Here is a 23,160-nt window from a genome sequence, read left to right on the forward strand (position 1 = left end):
GCAGACAGCCACAGTGCCAGTGCTGGTGACGGTGACAGTGACGGTGACAGTGGCGGTGACGGTGACAATGACGGTGGCAGTGACAGTGACAGCCACAGTGCCAGTGTCAGTGACCGCGCCGTGACCCGGCCGGGCCGCGGGGCCGCGCTCTCCCCCTTGCTGCGCTGCGGCGGCGCGGGCGGCAGGTGGCGCTGCAGACCGCCCGGCCCGGCCCGGCCCCGCGCACACCCGGGGACACACGGACGCATTTCCACATTTCGGGGTTTATTTCTTGTCTTTTGGTCCAAACCGCCCGCCCAGACGCTCACGGTACCCCGCACATTTCCGTTTGATTTTTTTTTTTCTTTTTTTAGCGGCGTGCCCGGCTAAATAATTATTCCCGAGTCCGTCCCTTACCGTGCGGTGCTTGCACCCCCACTTCTTTTTATTATTTTTCCTGTGTGGTTTTTTTTTTTCCTCCTTCTCATTTCGAAGAGAATTTCCGGTTAATTTTGTATTAAATTATTAATGCAGCGTTCAGGCTTCAATCCCTTACTTCACAGAACCGTTTAGGTTGGAAAAGACCTCTAAGATCATCAAGCCCAACCTTTGACTGATCACCGTCTTATCAACTGGACCACGGCACTAAGTGTCACATCCAGGCGTTTCTTGAACAGTTTTCACTGATTAAAAGCTCCGGGGATGTCAGAAACCTAAACTTTAGTTTATATTGCTGCTACATTTTGAATGGCAGCTATTACATCACCCTTGTGGTCTGAACTGCCAGCAGAATAAACCTCAGCTTCTTAATTTTCTGTTGATAACAAAATCTTAGCATCATGTGAATAACTAAATATTTTACTCTGATACAAGTAAAACTCTTTTCTGTAGAGTTTTAAAAATTTATTTTGAAGCTTCAGTCTTGCAGTGCTTATTCAAGCAAAATTCTAATACTCTCACTTGTTAGAATTGAAGTGCAAACAACCACATTTTTAATTGTAAGATTTTTTTTCTCTTTTTCTTTTTTAACCTTTTTATTAGTTTGCCTTCTAGTTCATAAATATACATAACTTCTCCTGGTAGCCATTTGGAAAACACAGGTGATATTGGCAGATAAAAGAAATATTTATTTATTTGGATTCTATATAAATAATGTGAATTTTGTTTTTTAGACAATTTACACATGCAAACAAGGGCAGAAAAAAAACCTGTTCATGATTGTGTATCACATTTACCCAAAGAGTACGATTGCATGTGCAAATTAAACTATTGCACACCCATGCTAAATTAGGTATTTGTGAGTGCAGTTACTTAATTTGCATGTACAGATTAAGTTAGCCCAATTAATCACTATGATAGTCCAATTTTACACAATTGTGAACCCCCCAATGGCAGTTGAGTTGTTTTGCCACAAATGCTGAAATAATGTTACAGGGAGATGGGTCCAACTTGTGCACAAGTGAAGCACGTGCTCTTGCAAAAAAACATGGACAAAATGCATTTTATAATGTGTCAGTTATCATCACTTCTGAGGATATGTTATTTATGAAAACCGGTTATAGCTATACAATATTTGATCAATTGCTACTGAGACCCCGACATCAGAACCATGCCTCTCACATCTGGCCCTTTTGTTTGGGCTAATTATGATGATGATCATGGATTCAACCTGTCTTAAATCTCAGATGTATAAAGTGGGCAGATTAAGGACATTTGTTCATAATTAGGATTCCTAAATGAAAATCTGGGAAGTGCTTCTTGGAATATTTATAGTCTTGTTTCAGCAAGGCTTTTCGTTGTACACACTCTCTCTGTGAGATGAGAGCTCTGTTTCTTGCACTGGTATGGTCCTTCTATATGTTCCTTTCAAACCTGGTCTAACAAGCATATTCTCTGTGCAAAAGGGTGGAAGCCATCAAAATTAAGGAGCAGCTCCATAAAAGCTACACTATGACACATAGAATTTTTCGACTCCTTTGGGCACGTGCTGTTTGTCAACCCAGTGGTGTCCCATGTAGCCCTATGGACACATGTCCTGATACATCCTTGCCTTCCCTTGGCACTGAAACTGCCAACACCTCTCACACCCAATTTCCAACTCACACTCAGGGTTTTAAGGTAGTCATTACTCACATAAGCATCTGCAAATATGTTTAGGCTAATTCTCACTACTTTTTTCCCACCCATTTGTTATTTTATTTAATATATGTAGCCAAAATCCAGAACTCCTTTGCTCTCTGGTAACAAGAGACACCTACTAATGCTCTTAACCCTTATTACTACAGGCCCCTTGGCCAACAGGAACTGGTGTGATGGGGGGCACTCTGCTTCCACCACAGATGACACAACTCTGTTCTGATGTGTCTTTTTCTTTGCTGATGATATACTTTGCTGACAGTCCTGCAGCCAGGAAAAAGTACATGGGAAGTTTTAATGTGGAGAAAGATGAAACCTGGGGTGTTGGTGTTGAAGTTGCTCCTTGTGCAGGCTGGGCTCAGGTTGCCTACCTGGTGCCTCAAAGCCGGTGCTATCGATGGCTCTTGGCTGGTTTGTTCCTGCCTCTGGTGAGCAGACAGACCTGTAAACCCACTTCTGTGATGGACTAGACTGTCAGCACCCCAAAATGTGCAGAATGGCACCTTTGCTGTGAGCCTGTGCCCAGGAGCAGTGGGCTCTGCAGGCAGCTCACTGTGCCCACCCACCGTGTTCACTGTGCCCTCCTCAGCTGGTGCAGACCACTGTGCTGTGCTAAACCAAGCAGCCCATTCCTTTGGATAAAGCTGAAAGAGGAAAAAAGGCAGTTAGGATTGCAGAGCACATGTGACCTGTACAGTGTGTGTGATTTTTTTATATATTTTTTTTTTTTACAGCAAGCAAAGATGTTTATGACCTGGTTTTGTTAATTTTATTTTTCTTGTGTGGGAAATGGGGTGCTAGATTGTGTGACTTTTTTTCTTCAAGAGGCCAGGGGAGGAAGGGGACGGGAAAGTAGAGTTTTGGTTGAAACACGAAGAAGAAATATTTCTTCCAAAAAACAAGATTTTTAGTATGTCAACATTTAAATGTGAATTGTTCTGATCAAATATTTACTGCTATCGGGAGCTGTGTAGAACATTAATCTTAATTTGTTTTTCTTTTTCTCCAAAGCAATGATTCCAACATAGCTAGGAGATCTGTGTCTTTAAAAATAAATAATGTAGCAGAACGGCATATTCTTTGGTACAGAAATGCTAGCCTGTGGCATCTTCTGCAACTACAAAGCAGTCTCGAGCGAACTTTCTTCCCTTTTTATTAATAATTCCCTAAATCAATGAAGAATCTTTAAAAGTTCCCCTTCACTTTGCTCCTGCAATCCTCGCAGCTCCGGCTCTTGCTCATGCTGGCTCGTTCCCCACCATGTATCAGTCATTTGGATAAATCTGTGTGTGGAATTTTGGGAGCGTAGACTGCAACCCACTAATTCCATGTGCAAATACAAAGCGAGTTTTCTCTTTTCTCCTTTATTTTTTTTTGGTCAGCCCAGGGTTTTGGTTTTTTTTCCTGAAGGTGGCAGTGAAAGAAAAAAAATAACTCCCTTTGAAGATTTAGGAATTTTATTACAAAACAGATGGACAAGTACTGTATTTTACCCATTTCCCCTTGTGCCCATGAGCGCTGACAATGAAAACTACAGCTCCTATAAAGTGCTGATCAAATTGCAAAAGGTGGCCTTTCCCAGCAGCCTGGCACACTCTAGCATTATCCCAGCTTATAAATAAACGGATGGGCTGAGCCACTTTGGCTTTTTTTTTTTTTTTTTTTTTTTTTTTCCTCTTAGTCCTTACCAAGATAATTGAGGATCATAATGGTGGGAAAGGACTGCAGTCATCATTCGCTGCCTGTCAGGTATCAGTACTCATCTTCGTGTCATCCGTCACCATTGAACCACTCTGTCATCTTTCCCCAGCCTTCAGCGCCGCTCCTTCTCATCGTGTTCATTATCTCCGGCTCCGACCCAGCCCCCTCCCCCAGCCCCTGTAAATGCATCTTTGTGCGACTCTCAGTCTTCTGATTATGAATCGATGATCATGTGGTGTAAGAGAGATAGATGGCTTTTAGTTCCATCTTGTCTTCTCTAATTGTAAAATATTAGTTACATTAGACTGTGTCTTTTGATTAATGGAACTTATTTGGAGTGGCCTCTCCCAGCCCTCCCCCTTCCAAAGTCCTCCACTGACTTTTGAGAATTGAGTGATTTCACTTAAAGCAGACAAATAGGCCCTTCAGCAAGGAGATAGCTGAGCTCTAATATTGTGGGCAAAGCAAGCTCACGGAGCCGGAGTTGTGTGTGTGTGTTTTAAAAGAAAGGCTTCAACTCTGCCTAGACAAACACAGACCATTTATTAGCGTACGTACAGCCGTGCTATTTTGCAAATCCAGCAATTCTTATAAAGCTGCAAAACAGGACATAAGGCTGAATGCCTTCTGAATTAAATTAATCTTAGATAGGAATTAAGAGCATCCTCGCTTTCACTTTGGATGAAACAGGTCAGTCCAGAACTTTGATGTATTAATGCTAGCATGAAGTGTTATCTTAATACTCTCTTTTATACTTACAGGACATATCATCAGCCAAATGTCTCTTCCTTGTACATCTGACACTGCGAGACATTCGTCCTTTAATACAAAATTTATCTTATTTGGCACTATTTACCTAAACGTGGTCTGTTGATAAAGTCCTTGCTGTACAAATGGAAAGGCAGTTGACTAAATCCCTTATTATAAATAATCACTGTCTATCTTTCAGTGTAAATTCAAGGACATGTTCACTTTCAAGCTATCAGTTCAATTAGAAAAGGTCTATTCACTGTCGATGTCTATATCTCATGGAAATAGGAAAGCACAGTTAATAAACAAATCAAACTATTTTAAAAAATAGCACAGTGGATTATGAATTCTGGAGCCCATGCTGATGGTGACACTGTCAGGACACATGCTACAAAAAATATATATAAACAGTGTTATCTAATTTTTTTATACTACCTTCAGGATTTAAATCTGACCTTTGTGCCTTCCTTCCCCGAATCTTTAACATTATTTCAGAAGAAAATGCCTATAACATACCTTCCATTTATTAAAATTTAAAGAATAAGTTTGTACATGTATAAAATGCTTGTTAAGCCTTATTCAATTTACTTCTTTCTGTTAAAGAATAGGAAAACTGGTTTGAGGTTGTGAACAATTGCATGTACAATATCAAGTTGGGATGCCTGCCACAGAGCCAAGGGGCAGGGGCAGGGGGTCAGGACATGGCTGTCCTTGCTTTTCCTGATTTTACTGTGATGGCTGGGGCAGTTTCCTATTTCTGAAAGGCTTTCACCATGGTAGCCACGTGATTACAGAAAAATATCTCTCTGTTCTTTTTATAAGGAAGGAACTCTCTAGCCTTTCGTGTTATGGAAAATGCTTGAAAGTAAATCCAGAAAGCTGGAAAAAGTTCAGAAAAAATCCAGGTTTTTAATATGTATATATTTTAATATCTCACGAAATTAATCACAAGTGATGGAATTTAAAGGAGCTTTTCCAGTGGCCTAGGTCTTGATACCCAGGGGCTCAGACTGGAAGGGGTCTGTATGCAAGACCAGTGCTCTTCTCCATCCATGTGCAGCTCCAGTCTTGCTCTCATCTGAGATAAGAATTTGGCTCCTGATGGGTATTTCTGCACAGTATTTACCACCCTAGAAGGAGTGATTATATTTAATGGCAGAATTTCAGTTGACTTCTCAATATGTATTGAGTTGACCTTTAAGTTAAACCACAGATTAATTTTTTTTAGTTGTCTCTTTAAGCACATTTATAGACCTCTCTGTTCTGATTAGCATAATGGTAGATAGAGAAAAGTTACCTGGGTAGGATTATTTGTTGAAATCAGAGAGATTGCATGTCTTCTCCAGAAGACAAAATATTTTGGCCCCCTCTAACCACTGTATGCATTAGTTTTGTAGCAAAATGATTTTGGTTTATACACAGAGAAACCCAAGTGGGTATCAGTTTGCTTGAAAGCCCAGAGCCTGCCATTGATTTCATGTAAGTAAACCTTCTCTCTGGAAGACTGTGGAAGTCAATGAGGCTTTTGTGGGATTGAGTGGCTTTCCTACAGGCAGCAGGGCTTGGAACAAGGCTGGGACATTTGCCTCCTTGCTACCTGACATGCTGTGATCAGCTGAAGTTCTCTAGAGATAATTAGGGAGCTCTTTTACTCTAAGTTATAAAAAAAAATACCCTAACACCCTAACTGGACACTGTGTCCCACTGCCTATAAGAATCTTGGACTTCTCCAATTTTATTTAAAATTAAATCCTCAGTAATGCCTGATCCTCTGTGTACCAACACAGTTTAGTGTCTATAACTTCCAAGTTATTGGAACAGGATTTTGGTTTTGTTTCCTGTGACATTTAAGGGTTTTGCTGCATGTTCATCATGTGCCCTTCTCTGGGTGGCAACACTTGGCTTTAGGGACATGTGGAAGAGCAGCCTCAGCTCTGGATGTTTGTTCTTCTCCATGTAATGAGTGCAGCAATCAGTCAGATCCATGTGACCCCCAGTGATGATAAAAGTACCACCCTCCCAGTTAGTACTGGCCCAGGGGGCTCCAGCCTGCTGACAGCCAGTGGTCAGGATGGTGCCACAGGTCCCCCTCCACAGGTGATGAGCTGGTGGCCCCTCACCCAACCTGCTTCCTTGGAGCCCTCTGTCCCTTCACACATGGAGCGAACACCACGTGAAAGTGAATGCAAAAAATAAATACAAAAAGGAGCATAGATTCAAAATGAAACAATGTAATGTGCCAGCTTTTACCCCCAGGCAAATTTTCTTGTCTCTTTTACGAATCTTTGTAAGTAAGGGCCAAGCTATGAGTCCCCAGCTCAGAGACAACTTAGGCTCATGTATTGTGTAAGTGTGTGTGCATTCCCACACTAATCTGTGGGATGATTTACAGGCTTTGTAGCATGCATAACCTTCAGCAACTTGCTGAATCAGGGCCTAAATACTGAAATATTCTTTAATAGTGCTGGCTCCACTATGAAACTCTAGAAGGCACATTTCCCTCTCAGTGTCTCTCCATAAGACTCATCAATGATAATGGAGTTACATTAGGCACATCTAAAGTTAATTATACAGTTACCTCCTTCTTGGCCCCTGTTTGTCAAAAAGAATATGATAAAAAAAGAAATCCTCTGTCTTCTAACATCTATTTTTGTTTGAATTTTGATCTGCCATCTAGGCAAAAGAGTAAAGACCACAATGAGAAGGCTTTCGGTAGGTGGGTCTGGATGTTTGTTAGCTGAGAGCCAGCGTGGGAAATGTTGTGTTAGGAAAATCTGCAGAAAAAATTCTATGGAAACCAAAGCAAAAGAAATATTTAGGGCAGGCTCTTCCTTTTTCAAATGAAGTGGGTGGCTTTTAGGGATGCTGATTTATTTTGGAGTGCGGGTTTAGAGGCACGCTTCAATTGGAAAAAAACAGATGCTAATGTTCACTGAAAACTCAGGAATTTATAATGTAGAGATGAGATTGAACGAAACAGTAGATCTAGAAATTCTGTAATTCACTATATATTTTTTAAAAAAGGAGTATTTTTTGTGTTTGTTTCTTTGAGTTTTTTAACGTGATCTCACAGTCAAATATCGTGAGCCAAAATCTTCTATCCCTAACACAGGGAATGTCTCTAAATGTCTTGATTTTGGTACGTGTGCATATTGCTGAGGGATGCCAGGTTTGTCTAGGGATCCAGTAGCTTTGACATACTCTAGTTTACAGTACCTGGAGTGTGCTCAGTTGCTAATGCGTTTTGCATGCAAGATCGCTGTGCTTCAGCGTGACAGCTAGGAAAAAATGTCATTTTATTTTTAATTGCAGCAGGATACAATTTGGGGGGGGGGGGGATTAAAATCTGATTCTTTGTTAGAGATTTGTTCTACAAGAGTCCAGTCAGAAGCCTTCCAGTCCTTAATAAAGTCAAATTCCTCACTGAGTGTTCCCGTGAGCTCCTGTGGAAGCCAGCGGGAGTTGCGCATGAGTACGGAGGGCAGCATTTTGCCCTTAGGACTGAATTTCCCAACTGACTATTCTTTTAGACTGTCTTTTGATTAACAATCTGTTTGCAGCAGGCGAGGGCCAGGGAGGCAGCATATACCCCACTGTTCAAATCTGTGGCAAAATATTCTACAGAGAGCTACTTAATAAATATCAACTTGCTCCAATAGTCATTGAGAAATACCTCAACTGATAGCAATCAATCGAGGGCTGAGTTGGGGGGGAAAAAATACAAAAGGACATCAAAGAGGTTCTCATTCCTAGTCTATTGCTCTATTTAAGGGTCCTATAATTCGGTGAGGTTGTGTGCTAAATAATTTGTAAGCCTTCAGAACATCCAGGTTATTGTTTGTGGACAGATGGTGCATCACATTTTATTGCTTATTCCTTCTGTGGTTTCTCATATGCAGGACTGATGTGCACTCTGAAGTCTTTGTTTCCTTGCTAAAATCTCTAATCTAAAACAGGCAATCAAGCACACAGACAGTGCTTCAGAAAGCATAATCATACTTTTAAAGGGGGAAAAAAACATTTCAGCTGCAGTTAGGAAGCAGATGTGTTCCCTGAAAATGTAAAAGGTTATCAGAAGTATATAGGAAAATAGACACGGAATTTGGGAGCGCCAGGGAGAGCATGTATTTTCCCTCTGTGCTGCAGGGAAGGTGTGCCCCTTCCCAAGGCTACCTGCTTTGTATCTGGCTCTCTGCGGAGCTGGTGTAGTGAAAGCCTTCAGAGACCAGGTTTTGCTTCCACCTTTCCCCTGAGATTGGCAGTCTTTGTCTTTTACAGGCAAGGAGCAGCCGTGTTGTGATCCTGGAACCGCTGCTGCCCCGAAGAGTTAAATCATGTTGATATACAGGAAGGAAATGGAATAGACTAACTCTACTCTTTTCTTCCTACGGATTTTTCTTTTTATTCTGAAGATAGAATTACTGTTTGTAAGCATCTGAAAGTCATTAGTGGCTCTGCAGTCTGTCAGGTGCCGACGCAAAAAACTGCTGAAACTGAACGGGTTCCTGTGCGGAGTGCTGGGAATTTGTCATGTGCTGATGAGCAGTTATAATAATATATGAGCAAATCACAAGCATTCTGCAAATTAATCAAATTTTTTTTCCCCTTCTCCCTTGTCTCTGGGAGAGTGGCTTTGCCGGCAGACGTAGGTGAAGCAGTTTTACTCACAGATGGTAGCTCTGGCATCAGATGGAATTTATATAACAGTAATTCTGATTTCCTGCCAAAGTAGCACTGAAAACACCAGGGAGATTGTACAAGACAAGTCATGTGGTTTTGCTGAGGTTGTTGTGGGAAGTTTAAGGGGGGAAATCTCAAATTTTCCTCTTTGCATTTATTGTTTTAGCCTGAAGGGCCAGAAATTGTACACCATTCTGCCATCGGCGAAATCCAACACATCTTTTTTTATGAATTGCGCTGAAAGAGTGCTTCCCAGCTGTTGGAACTGCTGGCGGGGAGGGAGCCACATGACTCCTCATCCTTTCCCTTTCCATACAAGGATTAAAGGAGGGAGGGTTCAAAAGGTTGCTGCACTACATGTTGGAGTGAGGCAGGGTCTCCCTTCCCAGGAAGCGATGCCATGTTCACTTAGGTTATACTCCCTCTGGCATAACGAAATAGAGGGGGGCTGTTCAGGGCTCCAGCAAACACAACAGCAGTGACTCTCCCTCCTCATTAAAATGGGAGGGTTTTGAATGAGGTTAGTCGAGTAGATTAAGGCTATTAGTTGTGTCTCTGATGACATTTCCAGCTTGATCAGTAAAAAACAGACACGTGGGGTTTTTTTACACATTAAGGTAAGTGCTTGGTGCACTTGTCATACAGCTGAAACCTGCAGTGATCTGAGGGCAGGTCCAATCCTGACCTTGCTCAGAGCAGTGTGGGTCTGTTCAAGCCACGGGCTGAGAAAGCAGAATCAGGCCCAGTGGCTTCTGAATTGGATCACGTTTTTAAAAACAAAAGCAGTCTTCCCTAGAAAAATATGACGGTGCTTTTATAATAGCAGCATATTGAGTAATGCATGGAGCATCGCAGGACTGCTGTGACACTAAAAGAAAAAAATAGAGGTGAGCAGAACGGGAGAACTTTCAGGGGCTGTTTTTAATAAAGAGGTGAATTCTTTCTGCAGTAGGAAAAATGATAAAAAGATGGCGTATCAGCTACATTATGCAACAAAGTAATGCTGCTGTGTTTTTATAATGTAAGGCACTGCCCATTTGTTTTGGTTTACGTGACTGCAGTGAAATAAGTGGATTAGACTGAAACTTTAGCATGCTTCATTGCAGCTGGTTGCAGACATCTGTCATTCCTCAGCCATACATTCTGGATCATGCCAAGAAGAAAAAGCAAAGTCTGACACCTTTCATTTTAGAGAGCCTTTTATAGAGAAGAAAAGGAGAAGGGGAGAAAGCATTTCCTTTGTGACTTAATAAAAAAGACACTTTTTTTTTCTGTGACAACACCCAACAGCACTTTCCAGAGGGAAAGGTCCTGCAAAGTTAATGCTCAATTTATTCTTTGCAGCCTTTTAATTTTTACTGTTTGAGCTCCTGGATTGTTGAATGGGATATTATAAAAATGTGGTGGGTTTTTTTATGGAAACATTAGCTACATGTACACCTACACAAGAAACATGCCTGGTGAGAGGTGGGTTACTAAAGGTCCCCACTCAGGCTGTGCTCATGGTAATTCAGTGCCGTGAGGGCACATAATGTGGTGGCATTGCCCATAATTGTGAGTTGTTCTGCAAACTATAGTCACAAAATCCCATAAACGGGTAATAGTGACATTTTAGCAGAATGATTAGTGGGATGGTGAGCTACTCGTGGATAATTTGAAATATTAGCTATTAGAGAGCTAGATATTTATTTAAAGTGTTATTTATTTAAAGTGTTTATTTAAAGTGTTTTGTTTTTCTTCAGTCTCTCTACTAACACGCTGCTGTAGTTAGAGAATCATGAGGTACACGACAAGTGATAATGTGACAAAATACCATCTAAATTACCCTGGTTATGTAATAAAGCAACAACTGAAATGAAAGCAGAACATGCTTAACCTAAGTGACATCATACATGCGGAAAACAAATGTTCCAGCTTAGAGTCCCCCTTCAGCAAACATTATAGCACACGGATAATTCCATCCCTTCCCATTCAGGTGATTCATGGACCACGGGACTGATGGGGAGAACCCCTATCCTTACTGGGCTGTGTACAGAGGGGCAGGTCTTCATATGGTGCAGGCTGTGTGACTGTCCAGTTCAACACCACTGAGGATGTGACACATTGAAATGTGGGCTGAAAAAAATTTAGAAAGCTGAGTATGAGATTTTTTAAATTCCATTCCACCAAATAAAATAAATAAGCTCAAGACAGTTGCCCAGAGTGAAAGATAAAATGCTACTGTATTTATGAATTGCTAGGCAGAATAAAGGATATTTGGTAGCGAAATACCCTCACTAACAAGATCTTTCCTATTAGCACCTCTGAATTGCACATTCTCTTTACTAAAATCCCAGTGCCACCAGTATAGCATTTATTCTGGGAAACCATAGGTACATTAAATTCAAATAAAGCTTCATTCCAGAAGTCCTAAATGCTCCCTGAAATAATAAATATTTACTGAGACAATTAAAAAATATGACAGAACATTAGAGAGAAAACTTGTGAATGACCTAGTAGGAAAACTGAGATATTTTGCTCAAGGGGGTTAGAATGGGAATGTAATGTTATTGGCGTGATTAAAACAAGTAAAGGAGTGAATAGGCATAACAATTAATTGAAATATGTAAGTAAAGACAAAGGTGGGACTCTGAACATGTAATTTTGATGATCAGAAGAACTCAGGTTAGTTAATATTAAAGAAAAGCCTGCCACTTACCTTCAAAATGTGTTTCCTTAGCTGCAGTCTACTTGAATCCCCAAAGCACAAGAGAAAGAGAGGGCTGTGAGGATTATAACCTGCTCACTCCCTGGGCTTGGGTACCTCTCTTCTCTCATGTGGAGGGGCCCAAGCTGCAGAGATGAAGGGATGTGCCAGGCTTCGGGAGAACAAGAATTGGTACCAGAGTGAGGGGCATGGCTAGAAATGAAAGCTTGGGCAAAAATACAAGATGTTCTGAGTTTAGGATTAAGAAAGGGATTGTGCTTTCTGTAATCACTGCCATTATAAATTCAGTCAGAGCCGGCCTGCTCTTTACAACAGGTATCTAGTGCCCTTGATAAGAACTCTGTCCTCTACTTATGTGTATAACCCAAAGTAAATAAATATGAAAAATTAAATGTAATTAAATTTCCCAAAGCATGGGACAACGATAGTCTGGCATTTCGAGCTCAATCAATGACAACATTCCCACTAACCTCGTTTGGAGCCCGCTGAGGCTCCGGGCTCGTAACTCACGTTGTCATGTCCCAACCCGACCTGGTTTGGCATCGTGCTCGGGGGGCTGTGCCAGGACAGGTGTGTACATACCCACCAGCAGTGGTCTGAGATACACAGGTCCTTAGAAAGCACAGTCCTCAGCCTTTATTTCAGAATTTTAGCTTTACAAGGTTCCCATAAAGCTTAATATTTGTTTAGGAGGACCTTTTCAGTTATTCTGCTGATGCTTTTCCTTTCTTCCAAGAAAAGATCCATTCCCCTTCTAAATCAAAAGTTCCTGTGTGAAAAGCTTAGTCTTCTGAGAAAGAAAAAAAATTCTGTGCTATGTGTCTGGAGCAGAGTAATCCTGTTGTTTTATCAGCTCTGCAAGAAATGGGAAATGTTTGTTTTCCCAGGATTTGCAGGTCTCCCTTACACCACCAGTGACTTCCCTTGCCATTTCCTAATTCACTTGTATTTAGTGCACTGCAGACGGCTGGCAAGTTCCTCACTCTGCCTCCAAATAATTATCCTTTCCATGCTCTATATAGCAAAGGTGACAAGTGTTGAATTTGTGATGTTTTCCATAATTTTGTGACTGATTTTTTCAGTAAGTTAAAAGCATATCTGTGAAGAACAACAGTGGAATTTCTCTCTATCAGGAGTGCCCATGTCACTGGTATCCTCTGTGTCAGACCAATCTGCATTTGTCTGTTGTACATAGCAGGGTTGTTTTGGTGGTGGGGTAGGGTTTTTTTTTGCTTTTAAAGGAAGCTTCAGTGTGTGATTGTAACCTTTTGAGACAGGAATTGAATGCTTACTTTAAGTACAGTTTTTATTTTCGGGGGAACGTGTAAAATTAATGTAATAGTTTAGTATTATGTGTTAAAGGCAAAGTGTAGCACCTACTTTTGCTTTCCCCTGTCATTATTGAACCCTTTAGTGTCCTCATCAGCAAGTTGATTTACCTATTTGGAAACACAAAACACTGTATAATGCACTAAATTAAGGTCAGAGTCCACCTTTGATTACATTTCAGAAAAGCCAGGTAGGTATCTGAGGGTTTAATTTGATCCAATGAATGAAGTTTTTTTGTTAAAGTAAAAATCCTTGATAAAAATTAGTTACAGATTAGGTCTTTTTATTCTCCAGCTCTTCTTCAGGCAGTGATAGTTCAGTTAATTGCCACCCTGCTATTTCAGGTGCCTGTAGACTGAATGTCCACCTCAGCCATACACCAGAACCACAGTGCCACAGGGTGACTTTGGGATGGGTGCTGGCCTTGGGATGTTTTTTTTTCAAATGTCCTTAATGCATTTATTTAGGATCCAGCTGGTGCCAACTTTTACCATGAGCTGGGTCTTCACCCCAAATTTAACCTCCCCTAATTAAGATCTTTCCAGTAACTCACAGCAGAAGAAAATGCCTGTGTTTGGACCTGAGCTGCCCCTGGAAGTGTCTGCTCAATACTAGTGAGGGGGGGATTGACTAACTAGGCTGCTGCCACTTACCATGAGCAATTCATCTGATAACCTCTTAGGACTATTTGCAGGATTGAGCCTGGTAATGAAGGAATTTGGTTGATGAGGGGGCTGTCCTAGCTTTAGGTATCCCATGGGAAATGTATCCCAAAGCCTTAGCTTTGGTAGGTGAAAATGTTTCCTAACGTTCCTAAAATTCAGATACTTCTGCCTTTTTTTTTTTTTTTAATATACTTCCACAGAAAATCACCAAAAAGCCTCAGACAAGGCTTTTTGGTTTTATGGCTTTTCCTGGTCAACAAGAAATAGAGTTTTTAAAATTCAATTTTGGTGGTTTTTTTTAATCCAGTAAACACATAAACTTCACAGAATATTGAAATTTCCCCCGAAGATCATCTTGGTTGGTCTTGGACCTGTGTGTAAATAAACATATACTTTTCAATTGTTTTATAAAAACTTCTATTACATATATGAACCTGATGGGGTGTACTTTAATCTGTCTGGTATTTTGGGAGTTTCATAAAATGCATATTTTGAGACCAATAAAGTGGAATGGCTCAATCAGAGCCATTATTGTCTATTGGACAAATATATTTATTCAGCATTTTCCCATCCATACTGTTATGCTCCAGATCCGAATGGCTGCTTGAGAGCCATTCTGCTCTCCTGGGTAATGCATACAGTACTTGGGATGTTTGCTGTGGATAGTAAATGTATTTAGGAAAATTTATACGTTAAAAAAGGGAAATCGCACTAGCCAAGATTTAAATGAAAATAGTTTTCCCTTTGCAAATGCGTGTTATTATGCTATAATATACTTTAAAATGGCAGTGTTCACCAAGAGGCCTGAGAACTGTGGTCTGAGAGAGCCATGAGCTCAGCCCAGCAGTCACTGCCAGAGAACTGGAGGTGCTCAGAAAATCTCTCTACCTACAGAGAAAACACACAGCCATCATTGCCTGCCGTTGGTTCTGAGGCAGCACACACTTCATCTGTTTAGAGATGATTGTACCTCGAACAGAAGCTTGTGTGGGGAAAAAAAAAAAGATTTAAAGCAGCTCTTCCTGGGGAGGTCCAGGCTCACTGAAGGTTTGAATGCGGCTTGCAGGCTTTGCTCTGCAGCAGATGTGTGATTACATGGACCATTCCACCAGCAACGTTGTGGGACTGAGCATCTCAGTGCAGCAGGCAGTGGCCATCCATCCTAAGCCACTGCAACTGGTCCTGCAGGAGTCCTGGTCCTGGCTGGAGGTGGTCCTGGCCTTTTGGGATCGCTACAGCAGCCCAGGAAGTCAAGTCCGGATCTTCAGGGTCCAACATCCCAACTAAAGAGATTTGCTTCTGAGAAATTCAAGCCTTTGAGGCTTTTTCAAATATCTCTTGGCGAGGGAATAATTTGTTTTAAAGAGGTAATTGCTGTTATTTTCGATTTTCACCAAAAGAATATTCTTAAACCAGGCAAAGAAATCTGAAATGAGTCTGCCGTATTGCATCTCAGTAAGTGCTATAGCCATTGGCCATCTAAGGGAAAACATTCTGTCAGATAATCATGGCCATTTTTGCATTTTAAGGGAACAAATGTCATATCTAAGAAACACATTTTATTCCAAGCTTAATTATAATTTATAGTACATTGCGCAGCATTTGTTTTCTGTTCATCATGTTACTGCTCTTCTGCCTTTTCCCTAAATTTATGCATTAAATCGTGTGTCTGTACGTCTGTATCTGTGTATACATGTACACATATGCAATATAATAAAAAGTGGTGTAGTGGGCACAACAGACGGCTTGTGTGTGATGTATTATTGGCATTTTTCTTTCAAATTACCGTTTTCTTGCTGCTTTGGGAGAAAGCCATGATTTTGCTGTGATTAGTACACTTTTAACAATCTGGAATAAATTCCTGATCTTATTCATGTGACTAGTTCAATGCCCATTTTTACGTTTTAGTGCAAACCCCTACATATGTGCCTGTAATACCACAAAAATAAGATGTTTCTTTGTGGAAATTTTATAGAATTTGGATGCCGATCAAATATTTTTAGAAGTGGAGAATTAATGCGGCTTGACCATGTAAATGATTTTTTTAATGAAAAAGACTTTAGTATTCATCACTCTTTCTCTCTCTCTCTCTCTCGTTTGTGTATTCCTTTGTGCTAATCTTAAATAATGGATCCATATCAAAGTTAATAAATTAGTAACTATTAGCAGTGTTTGGATTACAGTAAGTAACCCAATGACACTTCATTGACATTGACTTTTTATGTGTTCCAATAATACATTTTGAGTTTTAAAGATTAGACAAAGCAAAATAGGGTTTGGCATATGTTTGAATCTTTAACAACTCTCGGGTAATGGCTTTGCTTAAATCCAAGGCCCCTGCTTTAGGTAAACTCTCATTTAAATGGTCCTAAACCCCAGACTGAGATCCATGTCTTTCTCAAAACCTACAGCTCCTGACTGCTCAGCTGATGCACCATGTTGGGCTGCATCAGTCATGCCATGTTATGAAACCTAACGCGATGTGACTGATGCAGCCTGACGTGAAGTGTCACAAAGCAACATATCAGATCACAAACTTGAAAGAAAAGAAAACAAATTTGCTTTTTTTTCCCCCCTCAAAGCCTAAATTAATGAAGCAGCATATATTTTTAAAAAGGTGGACTAGTTTCAAACTTTGAGGGGTTTTTCTTAATATGGGCCCCACAGAAAACTCCTCCATCCTGATCAGAAGGTCCCTCCTGTCCACACTCCTTGTTCTTCCCAGGGTTCAGTCAAAACTAGAAAGGATGATGAGCCTGGGTCACCACAGCACTGCTGCCCTGCTGGGACTGATCCTGGGAGGTTAGATCACTGTCAGAGGAGTGGCTCCAGCAGGTGCTGGAGTTAATCGCCCTTCCTGGGGAAATCCATACATCCTAAAAATGTTCTTTCAGTCCAGCAATCATTGTTGTCATTTTAGCTACTTTTGATTGTTATTTTCTGCTGTTGCCTTTCCCTTAGACTGTCAGCTTCCATCCAAAGGATTACAAAGTCTCTTCACATCTCAGTTGCAGACTTGATAGAACATTGTTCCACAACAGAATTATTTCAGCTGCAAACAATATATTGTCCTGTAGCCTCACTTTTTGATCAGAGAAAGATGCAAACCATACTTTGCCCCCTAGTTGGCCTACCTTTTGTCTAATTTTCCTTACTACAAATGCAAGGCATTGCACATCATCTCCTGAGATATCAGAAAGATTCTTATTTTCTTTTTCTTTATTGTTTTTTTTTTCTCCATTGTTTTTTTTTTCTCCTGAAGGCTTTCATATAATTTTATTGGGAGATATATAGCGGGTAAAATATATATGAACTATAGCTTACTAAGAAAGAATCTACCAACCACTGCTAGATAAAACATTATAAATTTATTGCCAACTTATCTGGGAAGGGTTATTTTAAGAGCCTGCTGCCCACAACAAGTTTTTGAGCTAAAATTAATGAATGGGATACCTAAGAGAAATGGGAATTTTTTCTTTATCCCTTAGTTACAAGCAAATTGCAGATATTGTTATCTTTGCAAGCAAGAATAATCTCTACTTTTTGTACTACTTCTGCTGTAAACAATGTACCGCTTGCTTTCCTATGACCCTCACTCTGTATACATATTTATATATTATTCATATTGGATTAAAAATGAATGTGCTCTTTACCACAGTTGTACTGCATAGTGACAATACAAATTAACTTATTGTGTACTTACTTTTCACAATGCAGTGATGTGAAATTTTGATGGCCTGAAAAAGTAAGTCGTGGGGGAGGCAATGCAGAACTGAATCCTTGTACGTGCACTTTATATTGTCTGATTTATTAAAGTGCGTTGAATTAATAAATGACATTCCCTGTATGGAATTGCAGGGGTTTGAACTTGGTTCAGTGCTGGGCAAAAAGGGTGCATGTGAGGTGGTAGCTCCAGCCATGCTTTGTGCATTCCTTGTTTAGAATTTGTTCTTTGCAGGAAAGAATTAGGAAGGCCATTTATTAAGAGCCACTTGGGGGAAAAGCATTAAGAGCTGGTTGGTGGGATCATAGAATCATAAAGTCATAGAATGCTTTGGGTTAGAAGGGACATTAAAAGTCATCTAGTTCCAACTCTCCTGCTGTGGACAGGGACACCTTTTGCTAGACCAGGTTGCTCGAAACCCTGTCTAACCCAGCCTGGAACACTTCTGAGGATGGGGCAGCCACAGGTTCTCTGAGCAACCTGTGCCAGGGCCTCACCACCCTCAGAGGGAAGAATTTTTTTCTAATATCTAATCCAAACCTACTCCCTGTCAGTTTGAAGCCATTCCCCTTGTCCTGTCACTACAAGCGCTTGTGAAAATCTTTCTTGTAGGTATCCTTTAGGTACTGGAAGGCTGAAATTAGGTCACCTCGAGGCCTTCTTTTCTGTAGTCTGAACAATCCCAATTCTCTCAGGCTTTCCTCACAGGAGAGGTGCTCCATCTTGTTGTTCGGTGGCCTCCTCTGGACTTCCTCCCAACAGATTGATCTCCTTCCTGCAGAGCAGAGGGGTAGGATCACCTCCCTCGTCCTGCTCCCCAAACTGTTTTTGATGCAGCACAGCCTACAGCTGGCTCTCACACTGCTGGCTAATGGCACCAACTCTAGCCAGAACCATCCTCTGTATTTCGGTGCTAAACACTGCTTGAGGGTTTCAGAGGGTGGCTCATGGGCACATTGCGCCTGCTCACTCCTCACAGACAGAGCCCCTTCTCTCCCTGTGTGCTGCTCTGTGTGCAGTTATCAGGGGCATTATATCACAGATGGTGCATCCAGTCTCTGGCCATTCCAGCACACAGGAAGGACCAAATAAACAGGGTATGTTTTTGCTTTTTTAGCATCTATAAACCAGAGTGAGTAAGGCTAAAGGGCAAGCTGTGCCACTGTCGCAACTTAGTAGAGTGTTTTCTGTTCTTAGCAAGGGAACTGGTTTTCAAACGGTCAAGTGAAACACCAGAAATATTGGAGAGGAGCTGGTGCTGCTGGTGTAGTCTCACATGTCAGTGGATGTGACAGTGGCAGGCCTTTATCTTTTAGAGAAAGGGAAAAATCAATTACCCATGGAGCAAGTCTCCTTCCCCTTTACCCAACATTTCTCTACTTTGGCCAAGGCGCTTTGGCACCTTCCCAAGCAGAGTGTGCAATGGACCCCTCAGCTCTGCCCAGCTAGAGGAGCTGAGAAGGACAGAAAGAGTCCAGAACCCAGATGTGAATTCTGGTGACTTTATCCATCTCTGACAAACAGTGGGGGAAATACAGTGGTTTTCTTACTTTTTTTCTCCTGAATTTTCAAATATCTGTGGGTTTGCCAAGACAATGAAAATTAGACTTTCTCTGGACCTTATTCATTCTCAGACAGTTTTGAGAGTGCTTCCAATTTTCAAAATTTTCCAAGCATATTTGTGCTTCTGTATTGATTTTAGGACTGTCTCTAGGAGGCACTAGGGACACCTTCAATCTCTTCTTTGCCTATTTCCTCATATCTTCCAGCTGAAAATTTTCTCTAAAAGCCCAATCCAATCTATCTAACATTATCTATGTAGGTTTCTTCCATTGCTATTGCCATGAGATTTTTCACTGAAATTTGACTTTGTAATGATTAGCAGCTTACAGGCATAATTTCTTTTTCCTTATGAAGCTATTGAGGAAAATGTCTTTCTTTTTCCCAGAGAGAACCAGAAGACTGACCAACACTCCATCCCAAGATATAGGCATAAACAAGTGTATTGGAGGTTTTGCAGGGTCGTCATGCTTCTGGCAATCTTCAACTTATAAAAGCAAAGGGTGATGGGGAGCTTTCCATCCTTGAGAAAGGAAACAAGCCTGTAGTCCTGTGGCAAGGGTTTACGGTAGCAAGCAATATGTTTTGGGGGACAGCTTTCAAGTGGTGGTTTTTATGTTGCAGTAAAATGGCAAGTCATTTGAGCAGCCCAGAGCACTAATGCTGGCTCAGGTGAATTCACTGTGCTAGAGATGCTCATGCTGGTGTGCCAGCAGCTACCCAGGCTCCCATCTCTGCTGGGAAGACTGGTAGCATTCCCACTCCAGTGCAGGTACCACTGGACCAGTGCACAACAGGCATCTATTTGTATATTTGTTCAATTCCCATCTAAAATCAAGAGGAGAGAGTTCCAGCCCCTTCCCCCATAGTGGGAAGCATAGTCCTCCTCCTCTGCTGCTCCAGAATCTGTTTTATGCCTTGTTAGATAGTACCACAGGAGCAAGGGAAAATGTGCTCTTCAAATGTGGAGATAGGGTATTGTTTTTCACTTATCCTGGCTTTATGTAGATGGTCTGGCACATTTATTTATTCATTTATTTGAGCAAATTAAAGCAAGCTAAGCGCATTTGACCTCAGATGGTCCTGGTTTAAGTTAATTTGAGAGACAAAGCTCATAAAGTTCCAGTAAAACACATCAACAACTTCCCAGCATAGGTTGAAATGTGATTGTTGAAACATAACCTCCAAAACCAGATACAGCACGGAGATTCAAAGTCACAATAATCTGAAAAATATAGGAGAGTATATTGATAGCCTTACTGAGAAGTGATGTCTTTCACTCATGCCTTTGTTACACAGTCGATTGCTGTTTTACCCACAAGAAGTGCATCTATCAGATTTTGTGCATTAACATTCTTTCTCTAATCTAACTTGGACATTTTATTTTAAAGCCAATGATAACCTTGGGCCCTGGTCCAGCAAACACTTACATGCTTGCGTATCTTTACTCACAGGAGTAATCTCACTGGAGTAAATGTTTGCAGGTTTGAGGCCTTGGCTATCTCAATCCATTATTTCTTTGCATTAAAAAGTAATCTGTGCGATTGAAATAAAACATACAATTCTTTACTCAGAAACCCACCCAAAGACAAAGTGTGTTTATTAGACTAAGGGTCTGCACATTGTCATCCTTGAATTGCACTTCAATTAAAAAAAAGATAATTAACAAATGTAAAAGAAGACAGCTTTGTACACGCTGTATTTACAAGAGTTTAGTTTGGATCGTGGGCTGACGGATTTATGGCTGGGTCTGAGGAGGGAGATGGAATAGCTGCACTGCTCCGGCAAATCCAAAGCAGAGAATTTTTAAAATGCAGTTTCTTTAACAAGGCATCATGCAAAGAGCACAGATTTCTTATTCTTGCTGAGGCCACGCGGCGATGCCCTCACCCAACGGGAGGGGAATCTGCCGGGGGGCTCCGGCGTGTCCAGTCTGCCCAGGCTGTGCAATGTCAGGTTCACGGGCAAAACCCAAAAACTAACCAGGCTCTCGTCTGTCACGCAGGTCACCGGCCTTTCCAGTGCAGATACTGCCCATACAGTGCCTCTCAGAAGGGAAACCTGAAGACCCACGTTCTCTGTGTCCATCGCATGCCTTTCGACAACAGCCAGTATCCCGACCGCAGGTTCAAGCGCTCCAGGGTTGACTCCGAAGCTTCTGGGAATTTGGAGGAACCTGCAGCTGTCAAGCCGGGGAGCTCGGCAGAGCTAACGGAGGAGGGCAGCAAGGCCCAGGAGTGACGCTGCTCGGAGGGTCCCTCTCCGTCCTGCAGTAGCCTTTCACACCAGGTTTAGATTCGTGTTTGGGTGAGAGCTGGCTTAAAACACCTTCCAAGGGAAGGGGTGACAAGTTCCCAGAAGTGTACAGGATGCTGAAAACATTTAAGTATATGTATATGTACATGGACACACGCACATATATATATATTTACAGGCACACGGAGAGATTCAGTCACACACACACTGAATATATATCTACATACACACACACACACACACACAAAATACACACATTCCATATGTGTGTGTGTGTGTGTAAATATATATATTACACACGGAAAATAAATTTTCCAGCCCTTGAAAATGGCTGCTAAACAGTTACCTGGCAACAAGTACTTCCAAACAACGTAGGTGGGTTAATAAAGTGATTTGAAAATGTTGAGAGGTCGTTAGTTATTTAAAAAGCAGGGCAATATCAAACTTAAAAGTGGTCTTTGTCCAAAAATAATGCTCTTAACAGAAAAATGATACCCTCTAAATGATTTAGTGTTGCCTTGAAGATTGAGGGGCTGTGTTTTCATTGTTGAAAACACCTTTATAATATGACACCAGCTGCTGTCATTTGCCTAGCATAGTAATGAGATGTCTTGGTAGACTGCCATGGTGCCAGTCTGACTGGAGCTGTCATTGCAGAGAAAATCAATTCAAGTGGTGTTGCAACCGCAGTGTAGGAGAAACCTTAGACGGCCCATAAGCTGGGGTCAGTACTGACCTATATTGAAAAGTATTGTGATATTACATTTTCTTTTTTTTTTTTTTTAATATACAGCCAAATGAATCAATGGTTAGAAAAAAAAATCTGCGGCCTGATGTGTGATTGCAGATTTGAAATGTAATTCCATTTTTTGTAATCATCTTGCAGTATTGAGGGAAATGCTTTTATTCTTTTTTTTTTCCTTGTTGATGAAGAAGTAAGTTGCTATAAAAGTAGAAGTACAATATATAGAAATATTGTTTAGTGAAACTAGTCAGCCTTATCTATAGAAGGTGCTGGTGAGAAACAGAATTTTATTACATAGGAGATTGGTAATTTTTTTTCTTCTTCCATTTTTTTCTTATTGGTTTTTCAAACTTCCTTTAAATTCCTTTTTTTTTTTCACACTTGAATGAAGGATTCCCTGGTCGTGGTTAATTTTCATATATTAGTTTTTGTAAGTGTTACAGACACAGTGCAGAAGTTTCTTCTGGAGCAAGCCCTTATAAAGTAGCTTGACCTAAAATATGAATCCAAACTTTCTGCTCTTTGTCTCTAATGAAGAAAAGTGTTTTAGATTATATTTCTTTGGTTTTGTAAAACAAATGTGTTCTATATTTTTGCAGATTTTAGCTTTTTTACTGATTGGATGCTCCAAATTTAGTAAGGTCTTTGCCACATAGGAAGCTTTTGAGAGGCTATAACGAACCACATACTTTAAAAAGTAAGAAAAATAACTAAAGGTTTATTCTGGAACTCTCTGAATGGCATAAAATTTTATCCTTCTAGTGTACTTCCTTTGATAGAAGCAAAATTGGTGCTGTTTATTGCGATGGTAGAGAAGTATTAACTTCTTCTAAAACAAAATCATCCAGACTTTAAAAAAAAAAAAAGGAAAAAAATTCTAAAAAAAGTCAATATTTCTTTGCAGGCTGGGAGCACAGAGTAAAACCCC

At 40.8% G+C, this 23,160-nt stretch overlaps 1 protein-coding gene across 5 annotated transcripts in view; it reads left to right on the plus strand.

Annotated features, from left to right (window-relative positions):
• ZNF536 (zinc finger protein 536) overlaps positions 1-21,717 on the plus strand; it is a 343,774-nt gene extending 322,057 nt beyond the window's left edge. For all 5 annotated transcript variants that reach the window (XM_032701325.1, XM_032701326.1, XM_032701329.1 and 2 more), the window contains one exon: positions 21,237-21,717. In XM_032701325.1, coding sequence (XP_032557216.1) covers positions 21,237-21,472 — 236 coding nt within the window. In that variant the 3' untranslated portion in view covers positions 21,473-21,717. The remainder of the gene's footprint in view (positions 1-21,236) is intronic.
• The last annotated feature ends 1,443 nt before the right edge of the window (positions 21,718-23,160 follow it).

The sequence above is a fragment of the Chiroxiphia lanceolata genome, chromosome 13 (assembly GCF_009829145.1).
Source record: "Chiroxiphia lanceolata isolate bChiLan1 chromosome 13, bChiLan1.pri, whole genome shotgun sequence".
Taxonomy (NCBI): Eukaryota; Metazoa; Chordata; class Aves; order Passeriformes; family Pipridae; genus Chiroxiphia; species Chiroxiphia lanceolata.